This window comes from Muntiacus reevesi, chromosome 1, assembly GCF_963930625.1.
Source record: "Muntiacus reevesi chromosome 1, mMunRee1.1, whole genome shotgun sequence".
NCBI lineage: Eukaryota > Metazoa > Chordata > Mammalia > Artiodactyla > Cervidae > Muntiacus > Muntiacus reevesi.
The window spans coordinates 57,868,329-57,884,712 of NC_089249.1; the positions used below are offsets into that span (position 1 = coordinate 57,868,329).

The 16,384-nt window shown below is 41.2% G+C and overlaps 1 protein-coding gene across 1 annotated transcript in view; it reads right to left on the reverse strand.

Annotated features, from left to right (window-relative positions):
- EFCAB6 (EF-hand calcium binding domain 6) overlaps positions 1-16,384 on the reverse strand; it is a 242,193-nt gene that overhangs the window by 149,264 nt on the left and 76,545 nt on the right. Inside the window, exons 9-10 of the mRNA XM_065924192.1 lie at positions 9,865-9,989; positions 2,949-3,097 (exon numbers count right to left, since the gene is read on the reverse strand). Coding sequence (XP_065780264.1) covers positions 2,949-3,097; positions 9,865-9,989 — 274 coding nt within the window. The remainder of the gene's footprint in view (positions 1-2,948; positions 3,098-9,864; positions 9,990-16,384) is intronic.

A 16,384-nucleotide genomic window follows, 5' to 3' on the forward strand; every position in this document is an offset into this window, starting at 1 on the left:
ATTAATGCGTTTGATTATGTTAAAATGCAAACTTCTAAACAATGAGGAATCATAATGAAAGGGAAATAGCAAGCTGGGAAATCAGCTGCAGCACCCATGACAGAACAGGGTTCTCTGTGAAATAATTATAAAAAATTATTAAACAAAAAGGTGATGAAAATGACTTGAAAAACCATCCGTGGGGCCATTGACCAATGTGGACCTGCAGAGCATCCTGGGCTCACGGAACGCCCAACCTCAACAATCCCTCCAAGAGATGTAAATTAAAGCAATAAGGGGGCTACCGCTTTATACCTCTTAGGTCATCAATATTTTAACACAATGTTAATATTCAGCACTGAAAAGAACATGAGACCGGAACCCTCACACCACGTTGACAGCAATGCAAGTCGCTGCTATCTTCCGAGAAAACAACAATTCTTGGCAATTCTTATAAAAATTCGGGAAAGCATTCACACTCTGCGGGTGAATCCGACTTTTAGAAATACATTCTGAAGAAAGAAGGTGCTGGCCAAGGAGGAAGCTGTGTGCCTGAAGATGGGGTCTCTAGGTGGAATCCCCCCACAAAGCCTGTCTGCGACCCCCTCACTCACCACAACCCCCAGTCCCTGCCAGCCCTCCCTGCCTCCGCCTCTGCCCTCTTGCTCTCTTGTCAACTCGACTCCAGGCACTGGCTTCTGCGAGTCCCCAGGACAGGGCTCCCGGGGCAGCCCCCCACAGGGCCTCGGCCCCGCCCAGGAGGCTCCGCCCTGGGCTGCTCTCCCTGACCTCACTCGTTTGGAGATGCCCCTCCAGGCCACCCTAGAGTGGTCTGAGTTCCCATCATTCTCCGTTATGTCCTTACCAACCTCTCCATAGCCTTCATATACCTCGCTCAGTCGTGTCCGACTCTGCAGTCCATGGGACTTTCCAGGCCAGAATGCTGGAGTGGGTAGCCCTTCCCTTCTCCAGGAGATCTTCCTAACCCAGGGATCAAACGCAGGTCTCCCACATTGTGGATGGATTCTTTACCAGCTGAGCCACCAGGGAAGCCGAAGAACTCTGGAGTGGGTAGCCCTTCCCTTCTCCAGGGGATCTTCCCAACCCAGGAATCAAACAGGGGTCCCCTGCATTGCTGGAAGATTCTTGACCAACTGAGTTATCAGGGAAGCCCTAGAGCCTTCATCACACTGCACGTTTTATTTCATTCCATGTGTGTTTGTTGACATCAGCCTCCCCTCTGGCAGGTAAAGCTCTTCAAGGGCGGGAATCATGGCTTTCTTAGTCCCCAGCGAGTTCCTAGTGTCGACCACAGAACCTGGTCGATAGCACGTGCTCAGGCACTGCGTGGTGACTGCCTGATTAAACAAACAACGCACGCAAAACTAAAAGGAGCCTAAAGCCTTCAGTGACGGTGACACACAGCGTGCTGGGAAGGGAAGGAGGTGCCGGGGTCTAGATCAGTACTATTTTTTCCTTCTCTGTCTCTCATGCCTCTCCTTTCCAGATAACCCCGAGGTGTCCTCCAACGATTCAGAGTTTTGCAGGACAAGCTTCCATCAGCCTCAACCCTACGTCCCCGGAGAAAAGGATTTCTAGTTACCTGGACAGAAAGCTGGATAAACCAGACAGTATTCCTCACCCAGAGGTTGGTCTACATATACCACTTCCAACTGAAAGGAAACAGGGGTCCTGGGAGAAACGGCTGACTCCAGGTGTGGGCAAGAGATGTCCCAGAAGCGCCTGGGGCGTTCCGTGACACCAAGAAGTGCTAGCCAAGGACTTATGAGGGTCACCCAGCAGGACTCGGGAGCCAACACGAAAAGGCTCCCCTGGCCAAGACACGGCAAGCTGAGCATCGAGGGGAATAATAACTGTAATAAATTGAAACACACCAAATATGTCAGCACTCATGAGTTCATAATCATATATTTTTTAAAGAAGAATCACTTATTGCTCACTGCTAGAGGATGCTGGGAACACAGTTCATTATTTTGAAAAGCAGTAAGCGAAAGGAAAGAACCAAGGAGCTCCTGCCTCTCTTGCACTGTGTCCTAGTTACCAAATGGTGGGAGGGGGAAGCTCTCGTTACAGAAGCACCCCAGGTGAGAAAAGGAGACATGAGACACACACAGTGTCACCACTTCACGATCCCCAGTGATCTGATGAGCACAGGGATGATCAACACAGCTGCTGGCATCACAGCAAGAAAGATAAGCAGTGCGCGCATTCTTGCTGCCACCTGTGAAGCATTCTCGCCCCCAGAATTGTACCTGGGTCCGTGTATCTACCAATGCAGGGGCAGGGGGTGGCGGGAGGGAGATGGGAGAGCAGGCTACATGCCACCGTGGGTTGCGATCAGTCAGGTTCAGACTCTAAGAAACTCCACATAACAAGCAATCCAGACCTTTTCTATGAATGCATCTTAAGGAGGAAAAAAATAAACAAATGGAGAGGGTCCCTATAGATTAAAAACAAACTGTGACAGATCAATCAATTGCAACGTACAGATTTGACTTGGATCTTTACTCACATTAGTTATAAAAGAAAATGGGAGACAGTCAGTTAAATCTGAATCCCAACTGGATGTTTATTAATATTACTGATAATTCTATTAAGTGTGAAACAGTATTTGCATCATGTTTCTTGCAAGAGTTCTTATCGAGAGACATAGTGAGATCTTTTCAATGAAATATGATGTCTGGTATTTGCTTCAAAAACATCTGCAATAGAGGAGAGGTGGGCCGGGGTAGGGATGAAATGATTGGCCAGGAGTGGAATGTTTGAGATGGGTGGTGGGCGCATTCGCGGGTTCACTGCATTATTCTCTTTACTTTTGTATGTGTTTGAAATTTTCAGTGGCAAAAAAAGTCTAAAAGATTAATAAAATATAAATGAAGCTGTTCCTTATTCTCACGATTGACGTCTGGGTGGGGAGGGAAATGTCAAGGAAACAATGGGACTCTTACCTTTTCATTAACTGGATGAAAATTCTTCTTGGTAATCGGTACACAAAGGTGTCGAGGACAATCTTTAGGTAATTCAAAGATACATATCCACTTTTGCAGGGGTCCCCTGCACTCAGGGCCTTTTCAACCTTTTCATAGCACTTGGAAAGCTGCGGTGAATTAAAATTAGAGTGCGGCATTCACAGAAATCAGTGGCGCAGAGCCATCCAACCACTTTATTTTCACCAAAACCTCTTCACATTTTCCTTCCCAAAACTGATCAAAAAGGTTACTATGGCATGTACTGAACTTCAAATGTTTAATTGATGAGCTTACTACAAAACAGTATCCCCAGCCACAGCTACTCAACTGTCAAGGCAGACAAGTTTCTTGGGGAAAAACAGCACATATAATAGCTCTAACTCAAATTTCAGAGCTAAAAATACTTGGTGGATCTGCCAGTTTGATACATCTTTCTTAATATACTTGCAGGCCATCCTTACTGTGAGCCCATGCTAGGCTGCTCCTGATTAAGTCAGGTCAATCAAACAAAAAGCTGGTAGCATCTTATTAAAAATAGAAGTTGCTTTTACTGTAAGGGAAATCGTTAATATAAGAATTTCATAAACATTGTACACATTGGACATTTCTTTAATTATCCTTTTTCTTTTCATGGGGAATTACAAAGAATCAGGGTGAATGAGCTTTGCTTATGGGACTTCTAAAATGCAGTAAAGTAGGTTAACCACTGATTTTTATATGACTCATAAAAATGCTGTGTAGATTGGTTTTATTTCCAAAGGTTTTCCTGCTGTTTATTATTGAGTAATAACAATATTCTTCAATATTTCCAACCCTCTCCACTTTGTCTGAATTCACTTTTTCCTGCTAACTGTGATAAGAAGATAAACAAAAGAACCACCAACTTGGTGTAGAAGGTGATGTCTTTAAAAGCTGTATTTCTTGATCCCTGGTCTGGGAATTAAGATCCCACATGCCATGTGGCGTGGCCAAAAAGAAATTTTTTAAAAAAAAATTTTTAAAAAGCTGCTGGAACATGGAAACATACACATAAGGATCTCTATCGACTAAACGAAGAAGAAGCACATTCATTAAGACTTCCTCAGGGTGCACAGGAATATCGGAAATCTAAGGCAGAAATCTTTAAAGGAATCTAGAGACTCCCAGGGCCTAAGCTCCTTAGAAAGTTGCATAAAACTAACCCAAAATGTGGCTAAATTGTACCCATCTCTCTCTCAGGGAGAGGGGGCTGCCTGGGAGAAGACTTGTGGAAAGAAACCAAAGCCAGATGTAGAGTCTGGTCTCGGTATATTTATTGGATTAATGAAATCCAATTTTGATATCTTAATGACATTCAGTTTCCAATATGATTTTTTCCTAGGAAAGTGTTTTGACAAAATCAAGAGCACTTAGGGGAAAAAAGCCTAGGAGTGAAACAGAAGTCATGTCTTTGCCACACGTAGAATTTTTTTGGAATTTTCATCGTTACTGTTCATAATGAAACAAAAGAAAAAATGCAAGCAATCCAGCAAAGTATAAACAAGCCCATAAAGACACCTGAAGTCTCACAACCCACAGGTTTTCCTATGGTGTTCCAAAAACTGCAACATGATCACTTAGAGTATATTACAGTTTTACAACAATGGGACCATACCACACTTTCAGTTTTAACAAATTATTTTTTTTCATTTAACAACATGTCATGAAACTTCTCCCATAAGAACTAGTGTGTATCTGCACTATACTTTGAAACAACACAAGGCAACCATCACAGTACTGACAGACAAACAAAAGGTACATTTATTTCGGTTTTTCACAAGTGTTTTTTATAAGTGTTCCCCTGATCCCCAATTGAAATGAGACGCCTCATTACTCTCTCTCATGACACCCTGTCCTTTTTTGTCACACCACCCTAAGAAAATGATATTTGTAAATGTGTATTTGCTTAACATCTCTCTCCCTGATATATGGTCATGCAATCTCCATGAAAGCCAAGGTTGTGTCTGTTTTGTTCACTAATAATGATCTAAAATGAAGCACAATTTGGCAAGTGGTAGGCACTCAACAGGAGCTTCCCAGGTGACGCTAGTGGTAAAGAACCTGCGTGTCAATGCAGGAGATGTAAGAGATGCCAGTTTGACCCCTGGGTTGGGAAGATTCCCCAGAGGAAGGCATAGCAACCCACTCCAGCATTCTTACCTGGAGAATCCCACGGACAGAGGAGCCAGGTGGGCTGCAGTCCAATAGGTTGCAAAGAGTCAAACACGACTAAAGCGACATGCTCACAGGCACCCAATAAATATTTGTTAAAAATGGATATAGTTTTACCAAAAATGTTCTGAAGAAAGGTTGTAAAGTATAAAAAGTTGTTTGACACATCAGTAAAAAGAGAAATAAAATTAAACTATTGCTGAAATGTCATTTAAATATCATCAGACTTATAAAAATGTAAAAAACTAATGACTTCAAGTGTTGGTGAGTACATGGGACAATAGGAATTCTCACGTGCTCCCAGTGTGAGTGTAGATTGGCATTCTGAATCGGACACTGCCAATGAAAGATGAGAATGTGTTCCCTACAACCTAGCAAGGAATGCCTGGGTGTAATTCCCTCTGCACACACACACCAGAAACTTTTTAATATACACACCAGAACATATGTAGGCAACCACTTACAGTGGCGTCATGTGGATTAGCACAAAACCGGAAGCAACCCAAATGTCCAAGCATAGGGCAGTCTATAATTTGTGTATATATAGCTAATGGAAAACTGTGCAGCAAGGAAAATGAAAATATGACTACAACCATAATACGAGTGGGTCTCAAGCTAAGCACAAATGGGATGAAAATAAATGGCTTTGCAGCTGTGCAAACAGTCTACAGAAAAGAAACAAACAAACATTGAGCAGAAGACAACCCAACTGGTAAGAAAACACATTAGCAAAATATATACATATATCACCAGCAAAGATTTCATACGATAAAAAGGAGCTAAGTAAGAATATAAATTCATTAAAAGAAAAGCTTGAAGATGATAAAACAATGAAAAAAATAGAAAACAAAAATGTTACTAAGGAACTAATAACAAATTAGGAACAGCAAGAATAAAAGACAAGGCTGAAATTAACGATAAAGGAAAGGGTTGGGAATCCCCTGGTGGTCCAGTGGTTAGGGCTCAGCCCTTTCACTGCCAGGGCCCTGAGTTCAGCCCCTGGTTGGGGAACTAAAACCTCGCAAGCCAAAAAAGCCGGAATGGCTTGACAGAATCTCAAAGAAAGCAGAGGAAAAATAAAGATGATGGGATCCTGAGAGAGGATGGTTATCATCAAAGATAGACAGAGATGGCCCAATGTAAGGATAAGTGGGGAGACCACTGAAGGAAAGAAAGAAATCTGCAAGGAAGACAGGAGTGGGGAGGAAGGATGGAGGGAGGAGGTATTCGTGACATGACACAGGGAAATTTTTCCTGGAATGAAGAACTGAATCTTCATTCATCAAAAGAATATACTGTGTTTCAGGAATCCAACAAAATGCTCCATGCCAAGAGAGCTGAGTTTTGCTTTTTAATTTCAAGGATCAAGAAAAAATACTTTAGGCATAATGGTAGAAAAAAAAATTATCTACAAAAAGGGAAAAAAAAATCCATTGACTTCAGGGTTCTTCTCAAGAACACCCAGCGCAAGAAGACATTGTAGAAAAACAACATTTTGAGTAAAAGAAAGAATGGTGGAAGAATTATATCCAGCCAAGTTGTTCTAATTAAAAAAAAAAAAAAAAAAAAAAACAGAAGGGACATAGTATAAAAAAAAAAAAAAAAAACCAGAGGGAATAAAGCACCCATGAGCCTTTCTGGAGGGAATTACTTGACAATGAAATCCAGCCAACCCAAGAATAAATCAAAATAAAGTACTCTGAAAGGGATAAGCAAGGGGGGGCGCTGGAGTAGAGTGATATGTATTGAATTCATGTAAATATAAAATGAAGGTGAAGGGGGAAATATGGTAATAGGACAGAATGTAAATACTACAAACTCTCAGAACAAAAGACAAACAGCAAAAAATTGTGAGATCGGAGGGAGTGTGGACGAAACATGGGAGGGGCCAGTCCCGAGGAGTTTCACAGCAGAGCCAACACTTACTGTCTGTAATTGAGACATCCTTCAAATCACCGTCATTTCTCCAACTCTTCACAGCTTTCTTAATCTTTTTTTCTTGTCTCAAAGTCCCTCTTGGGACCTAATATCTCTTGTGGCAAAGAAATATCCAAAGTCCAGAAATATCTTTGGCTTCACTTGAGGGCTGCGCCATGAAGAGGGCCCGGGGTACAGAGCGGGCCCCAGACTCTCTGGCAGAGTAACCCAGGCAGGTCGTTAAACCTCCTCAAGCTTCAGTCTCCTCAGCTTGAAACCAGGATGGTAACAGCACCTAGCTTCCAGAGTTGCCACGAGGCCTGAAAACCCGAGGGGCGCTTATGACATGAGCCGGCACAGAGGCAGCCCCATTTGTTGTTGCTATTCAGTCGCTAAGTCGTGTTCGACTCTTTGCGACCCTGTGGACTGCAGCGTGCCAGGCCTCCCTGTTCATCACATCTCCCAGAGTTTGCTCAAACTCATGTCCATTAAGTCCGTGATGTTACCCAACCATCTCATCCTCTGTCATCCCCCTCTCCTCCTGCCTTCAAGCTGTACCAGCATCAGGATCTTTCCCAATGAGTCAGCTCTTCTCACCAGATAGCCAAAGTACTGGAGTTTCAGCTTCAACGGCAGCCCTTCCGATGAACAGTCAGGGTTGATTTCCTTTAGAAATCAACTGATTTGATCTCCTTGCTGCCCAGGGGACTCTAAGAGTCTTCTCCAGCATCACAACTCGAAAGCATCAAGTTTTCAGAGTTCAGCCTTCTTTATGGTCCAACTCACATCTGTACATGACTATTAGAAAAATCACAGCTTTGACTAGATAGACCTTATGTTGGCAAAGTGATATCTCCACTTTGTAAAATGCTGTCTAGCTTTGTCATAGCTTTCCTTTCAAGGAGCACGCATCTTTTAATTTCATGGCTGCAGTCACTGTCCGCAGTGGTTTTGGAGCTCCCAAAAAGAAAATCTATCACTGTTTCCACTTTTTCCCCTTCTTGCCATGAAGAGATGGACCGGATGCCATGATCTTAGTTTTTTGAATGCTGAGTTTTAAACCAGCTTTTTCACTCTCCTCTTTCATCCTCATCAAGAGGCTCTTTAGTCCCTCTTCACTGTCTGCCATTAGAGTGGTATCACAGCCTTGTTGCGGCGAAGGGACTTGCCTAACTCAATGAAGCTATGAGCCATGCCATAGAGGACTACCCAAGACGGATGGATCACAGAGGAGAGTCCTGACAAAACATGGTCCACTAGAGGAGGGAATGGCAAACCACTCCAGCATTCTTGCCGAGAAAACCCCATGAGCGGTATGAGAAGGCAGCCCCATAAAAGGGTTAATTATGAGGTCGATGATGATGATTTTTTTTTTCACTTCTGGTAAACTCAAAGAAATTTAAATTAAATATGGCTTATTTGTAAAGAGAAGCATGATTCTCTTCTTATAAAATTATTTCTCTCTGTGTATCCACCCACCCACCCACTGATGCAGCCATCCTTCTATTAATATATAAAGACAGGCCTAGAATTATGTTCACCAAATGTTGCCTTCGATTATTTCTGGGTGGTGGATTTAATTTATTACTTTCTTCTTTATACTTTTCAGAATTGCTTACATCTTTTCGCAACGGTCATGTGTTTCAGAATTGCCGTGTTTTCATGAAAACAATAAATTCATTAACAACAACCAAGGAAAACAAGTTTTTACTAATCTACCAATGGAATATTCATGTGCCCCTTCCTCCAATGCCCTTAATCTATATTGGCTTTTGTTAATTTTTTCTCATTGACAATTTTCTGCTGAAAATTTTAAATTAATAATTTATAAAAAGTTCTACATATGTTAGGAACAGTTATTCTATCTGTCAGTTATATGGCACATGCTTTGCCAAGTTTATCATTTGTTTATGCAAAGTTTTGCTGTACAAATGCTTTTTCATTTTAAGACAAATTTACCAATCTTTGTCTTTAATGATTTTGGGGCTTTACTTCATGCTTAAAAGTCTAAATTTCAAGATTAAAAATTTTCACTCATATTTTTTATTTTTAAACTTAAATAGTTGGTGCAAATAAAATTTATTTTGGTGTGGAGAGTGGAAAGTTCCAAGCTTTTTTCCCCAGATGGTTGTCTAGGGAATTATCTCAATAATAATTACTGAATATTCTCCTCCCTTGTCCCCATCACACTCTACTGGAATGCTGCACATTGTATGCTAAAGTCATATATCAATATTAGTCCATTAACCAACTATTGTTTTAATTCAATTTGAATGTTCACTGCTGCACCTCTGCCATATTGTCTTATTAATTATTATACCTTTATAAAATGTTATATGTGATAGAATAAGCCCTCTACTGTAACTTTTCAGAACAACAAAAAATATATATGTATATTTGAGTACACATATAAATATACACACCCAGATGTAGGGAGACCATGTGTTAATACTAAATCTTCCAGGCCAAGAACTAGAAAAGACCTCTTCATCTATTCAGGCCTTCCTTTGTTTTACTCAGCAAAGTTGTACCATGTCTGTATATAGGTCTAAATATTTCTTATTAGATTTAAATCATGAGTGGCACCAAGGAGGCGCTTGAGAATCAGTCCCTCATCATGGTCATTATTATCCATGCATTTTTGTTGGAGGAGGTCTCAGGGTTCTGGGAGATGGAGGTAGGTTCAAAACACGGTTTAGAAACAATGTCTAGGCTGGTGGTTTTCCAGAGTTGTTTACTTTCTTGGTTCACAGTTTAGATAACCCCGGCGCTACGAAAACAATCTTACCTCTAGACAAAAGGCCGTCTCAATTTCATCCAAGGAGTAGTTTTTCCAGATATTGTCAGATGTAGCGGAACTGGGGGGTTCCTCTCTTCTGGAACTTTTGACTCGTTGAGTCTCCCACAGGACCTCTATTAAAACAAAAGAACTTCAGTTTATGAAGATTGTCAAACATAATTCAAGTATTAAGTACTTCCTTTTCATCATCACCGGCATGATAAAGATTAAGACTCAAATAAACCAAAACATACACATTTTAATGAGTGCTATTAGAATTATTAGACATCTTAGAAAAAAATAAAATTAATCTACTTGCTATCTTATCTAGGGTAAATCTAGACAGAGCAAATGTACACTAAGTAGACTAATAAAACCATAAAATTAGAAGAAGAAAATTAAGATGAATATCATATAATACATAATCACTGTGTGAGAAGTCCTTTCCAGAGCATGCATCAGAGCCAGAAATCATGTAAATAATGGAGAGTCCTGACAACATAAATATTTAATTTTGACTTGGTTAAAAAACACACAGGTGACAATGAAAGAAAAATGACGGGGAAAAACTATTGTTAATATATGTGAGAAATACAACTTAATTTTCACAATATATGAGTAGCTCTCATGAATCAGTCAGATAAACATAAATCCCCAATCACACAATAGACTAAGGTTTAAACAGGTAATTGACATTTTTAAAAAGGACTTTTAAAAAGCCAAGCAAGGTATGAAAAACTGCTCAGACTCATTCGTAATTTAAAAGGTCTAATTAACACCAGTTAATTTTTCCCTACTTGTCAAATAGGCAGGGATTAAGGCAAATGACAAAGAAAGAAATCAGTTCTGGTTTGTATGCAGAAATCCTGGTACTTGAATATTCTCAAATTCCCTTCTAGAACCTTATACTAGAGGAAAAATAGGACAGAGGCATATGGGCAAGGATATGTTCTGTACTGATTATAAGCGGGGGAAAATGGAACAACTTGCTGCTGCTAAGTCGTGTCCGACTCTGTGCGACCCCATAGACGGCAGCCCACCAGGCTCCCCCGCCCCTGGGATTCTCCAGGCAAGAACACTGGAGTGGGTTGCCATTTCCTTCTCCAGTGCATGAAAGTGAAAAATGAAAGTGAAGTCGCTCAGTCGTGTCTGACTCTTAGCGACCCCATGGACTGCAGCCTACCAGGCTCCTCTGTCCATGGGATTTTCCAGGCAAGAGTACTGGAGTGGGGTGCCATTGCCTTCTCCAATGGAACAACTTAAATACCCACTAATAGAAGGTTGGTTTTATAAATTATGGCTCACAGATATTAAAAACAAAGGGCCTGTCTAAATCATGAACGCAAAAAATCTTCCTTGAAACTGTTTCATGATTGAAAGAAAAGACAATTTATCATAATTTAATTTTTACTTTAACACTTATTTTGTGTATTTCCCTGTTTCGTCCATCCATCCATCTATGCATCAGAATAAGACCCGGGAGGATAATACACCAAAAGCATACAGCAGTAGGATTATGGGGAAGCGGGGTTTGTGTTTTTGTGCTTTCTGGCCTTTGTGCGACAAGCATGTATTACTTTTATAATAAAAGAGAATAAAATAAATCTAAGATATAGCCGTTTTCTTTCTCAAAGTCGACTGCAGAGAATCACAAATGGTTTCCCAGATTTATTTCCTAAAATGTCTGCAAATAAGCTCCACTCAAATTAAGCACACTTATAACTACTCAGCTGCAGTTAACAAACTGCTAGTCATCTGGAATTCCATTTTCTACCTCACACACATACACAAAAAGGGAAGGAACGGAAAAAAGAGAAGAAAAGTAAAGGAAAGAAAGGAAGTCTCCTCTAGTGGATCCCTGTGGCTACACGATAAAATGCAAAGCCAGTCCTTTAGAACACAGTCTGGAGTTCTGTGGTTCCAGTACTCCGAGTGCCTGAGACGTGGGTTCTCTGAACCCAGAAGCTGCCGCTCTCCCTCAGGGAGGGGGGTCTCCCCCTTGCCTTCCGATGCCTCTTCCTGTGTTCGCTCTGCCCTGGGGGGCTGCTGCTGCTCTAATGGGGGCTCCCCCAGCAGCAAGCTCATCCATTTGCAGCAACCCATGGTGAGTGACTTTTCTACACGCAGGCCAGTATGCGGGAAGCGGGCGGAGCAGCTCTAGATGCCACAAAAGGTGGCTGACAAATTCAGCCGTGCCACGTTCAGCGGCTCCTCTCGTCATGGTCAGACCAGCTTTCCCTCTTCTCTGCAGCTTAATGATTCTTGCCCCCTCCTGATTTTCCCAAAAACTCCTGTGAAGGATTTTGGCTGATTTGAAATGGAGTGGAGAGGAAATGCAAAACAACTTCAGTGGGCAGCTGTGTATGTCGAAGGTGCAGCAAAAGGAACTCACACCCCACTGTCCTTTCCTCGTCTGCTCAGACAGATGGCGTTTTTGATAAGCAAGATGATGATAGCTTATTAAAAACAAAAGCAGCAAATCCAGGAATATGAAAAATTAATAGAAAATAAATATTGTTCTATGTACAGAGTGGGTCACTATAAATGTATGAACTGGAGACGCCTTTCTTACAATACTTAATAAAAATAAGCAAAAGGAAAAAGGGTAAACATTAGCAAAGCAAAAAAAAATAAATTTAAAATAGTTTTATAGCTATAAATATAACTTTTATATAGCTTATATAAAATATAAATTAATAAATTTATAAATACATTTAACATAAAATTTTAACTGTGCATTTGTACTGCCCCCTCCTGATTCCCCCCAAATTTACACTGGGATAAACTGAAGCAAGGAGAAACTTAATGTGGGCAGCCAGAAAGTTTTGCTTCTGGTCATGGTGGATGGGCTCACACTGAAGCAACCCTCCCAGCACACAGCAATGACAAACTCTGGCCAACACATATACAGAAAATTCTCTGAAGGTATTGGAAAGCAAATGACATAAGCTGGAGTCAACATTTGGAGAGATGGAAAAATAACTCATTGAGTTTCCTGTTTCCTTGGCCTTTTGCCTGAGGGCAGGCCTTGGCTGGAACATTATGCTAGGTGCCTAGAGTTTGGATATAAATCCAGGATCTTTCTGGTTTTAGGAATCAAAAAAAGGGAATTCGGGACTACCACAGTGACTGGAAAGTAAGGAGGGAAAGCACAAAAATAAAGGAAAAAGGGATAGGAGAGGATCTCCAAAGCCTATGAATAAAACCTGCCAAAATCTCTGGCTAACACCAGAAACTACAGATGCGCAAAGCAGAAAATGAGATGCCCAGTGAAGGCCGAAACAGCAGAACAAATATTTCAAATGTTAACCCTGTCAGCGAAGACAGAGTTTAGTCTTCTACTAAGGTAAACTGGCTACTAAAACAAAAACTTAAGTTCTTCAAAGGAACATAATAGAATTCATAAGTCTCTACAAGGCAAAATTTACTATATCTAGGATAATTTCCAAAATTACTAGACAGACAAAAAACAAACAAAAAACCATAGGACACTATGATCCACATTTTTTAAAAGGAAATCAGTAAAGACCAAATCATGAAATGATATAGATGTTGAAATTACCAGATAAAAAAATTTAAAGTATTTTAAAATGTTAAAGTAACAGTGTTTGAGAATATGAAGGACAATATACTACTAATGAATGAACAGACAGGAAATCTCAGCAGAACAACAGAAGCTGAGAAATGTACCCTGGGTTTCAGAGGAGTCTTTTGGTTTTGCTTTTTCCCCCTTTTTGACCTAGCTGCAGTTTGCCTGTGTTTATAGTGTATGTAAAGTATGATATATGACAGCAATAACAAAGGAGAAAAGAATTCAGAAAATGCTGCTTAAAGTTCTTGTAATTCATGTGAGTTGTTTTTTGTTGTTATTTAGCCATTAAGTCATGTCCGACAGTTTTGCAGTCTGATGGACTGTAGCCGGTCAGGCTTCTCTGTCCAAGGGACCTCTCAGACAAGAATACTGGAATGGGTTGCCATTTCCTCCTCCAGGGGATCTTCCCAACCCAAGGATTGAACCTGTGTCTCCTGCATTGCCCCCTGGGCCACCAGGGAAGCCCTTCATGTGAATTGCTACATTATTTGGGATTAGCTGAAGATGTATTAGTATAATGGAATAAATATGCTCAATCAATCCAAATTTCTTTTGACACAGACTCTACAGGAAAAAAGTTAGGGGAAGGGGGCTGGTGGATAGATAAAGAAGGAGAGGAATATAATGAGAAAAATCAAGGATCCCGCCTTGGAAGAAAACATAAATCAAGTACAGAATTACTTACAGAACATTTTAATAAGAACACAAATTCATTAAAACAAGAGTTCAATAACAAGATAATAAAACAGTGAGAGAGGAAAACAATATAGTAGGCCAAAGGAAATAGTATTATCCAATAAATAAAGTAGACATAGCAACATGGTTCTTAGTGAAAATCAAATTACAGAGGTAGTTAAAAGACCTAAGATGATCCTTATGTATACAGAGGAAGAAGACAAAGAGAATAAAGCACTTCAAGAGAATGTATTCAATAGAGGAGAGCAAAACCATTCGACAAAGGGATAGTTTGTATCATCGAAATGAATCTGAAAAGTGGAACAGAAGCTTTATTCAAAGATGTATAACATTACTAGGATTAGAAAGCTGTCTCTCCTTTCCATATTGAGGTATGGACAGATGCCAGGAATAATGCTGATAGTGGTTATTCCTGGGTGGTAGGAATGGTTTGGTTGTTTATTTCAACTTGTTACTCATCCACATCAGTGCCTGCCTTCCAGGGCTGCAGGAAATACAAAAAGACCCAGCACAGGAGCAAATCCAGGCTGGTGGCTGGCCCGGAAAACACACTCTGTAGGTGAAGTCGATTACTATGACTCCCAAGTTAGGTACATAAACCTGCTGGTGACGAACATGCTCTGTAAGCAGGCTAGATCCCACCTCCCGTCCCACTTGAGCTAAGTGCGCACAGCCCCAGGCTTCTGCCAAACATGTTACCCCCAAGGGCCCTGAGCCCAGAGTGCTCACTCCCCTGGTGCTCATCACACGCGTCCTGTGAACCCCAGTCCTGCAAAAGTGCCCCCTTAATCAGGCATGCTTCTTCCTCCCATGAACGCCATGACACTTTGCTTTTCTCTTGTAGGCATTTAAATTGTTTTGGAACTGAGTGATTCCCTGGTAGCTGGCTGGTAAAGAATCCGCCTGCAATGTCGGAGATACCAGTTTGATTCTTGGGTCAGGAAGATCTGCTGGAGAAGGGATAGACTACCCACTCCAGTATTCTCGGGCTTCCCTGGTGGCTCAGCTGGTAAAGAATCCGCCTGCAGTGCGGGAGACCTGGGTTCTATCCCTGGGTTGGGACGATCCCCTGGAGAAGGGAATGGCTACACACTCCAGTATTCTGGGCTGGAGAATCCATGGACCGTATAGTCCACAGGGTCGCAAAGAGTCAGACACTGCAAAGAGTTGGAGCTTAACAGCTCAAATCTTGACTCTACCACAAACTAGCTATGTCACTTTGCGAAATTCATTTAACAGCCTTGAGTCCAAGTTTTTTCCTCTTAAGATATGGGATAATAATATCCACCTCACAAAGCTGTTGAGAAAAGTAAAACTGAAAGTTAAGGTTTATAAAGTAACTACACAGAGCATAGTAAATAGATGTTTTTAAAGATTATTTTATGTGACATGCTTTATCTTATCCATCTTATTAAAATATTAACAGGACTGGTCCTATTAACATATATATATACGTACTTATACCTACAAACACACACATACACACACACACCTGTACACACACACACCCATACTTAAAGTCAAGAGTATTTTACTTGGCTTTGTACGCAGTGAAGGGCCTATTAGTACAGTGACTTGCAAGTGAGTTAACACAATGTAAAGGATGATAGGGTCCTTGGCAGGTCATATTGTCTAGTAATTCCCCAAACTAGTAAGGCTTTGAAAAGTAAGAGTCCTGGGGTCTGCTATACACTATCTCGGTTAGTGAAACTAGGCTGAAATCTGAGAATTTATCGTGTTTTTTTTAAGCTTGCTAGTCAGGCAGATCAGGGAATCAGAGAAGGAAGTCCATGCATATTTGCTGCAATCACTTGTGCTGATCCCAGACAGTGACAACCCATCTTGAATGAGCCGGTCCCACGTGGCAAACCCCTGAGGCAAGAAAACTGCTTCTTCAAACAACCTAGAGCCTGGAAGGAAGAACCTCCTGCTGTTTGCTTCGTATGTCTAGCCTGGAGGAGCTGGACCCCTGCTCTCTGCACAACTGTGCAACCCCAGGCATTACGTTCCAGAGGCTAGGACTTCCACCAGCACGAGGAAAGCTTTTCCTTCTCAAGGCTGTATGCCTACGTGAGCCTGGCTTTCATTGTCTGGTACAACTACACTGACCACTCAACCACGGCCCCTTTTGCATCAAGATGTGTCCCATCATTAAAACAGTAGTTACATGTTCACTATCAGTAATTTTTGAAAATAGAGAGGTAGCAGAAAGAATCAAATACCCAGAGATGTACCACTTAA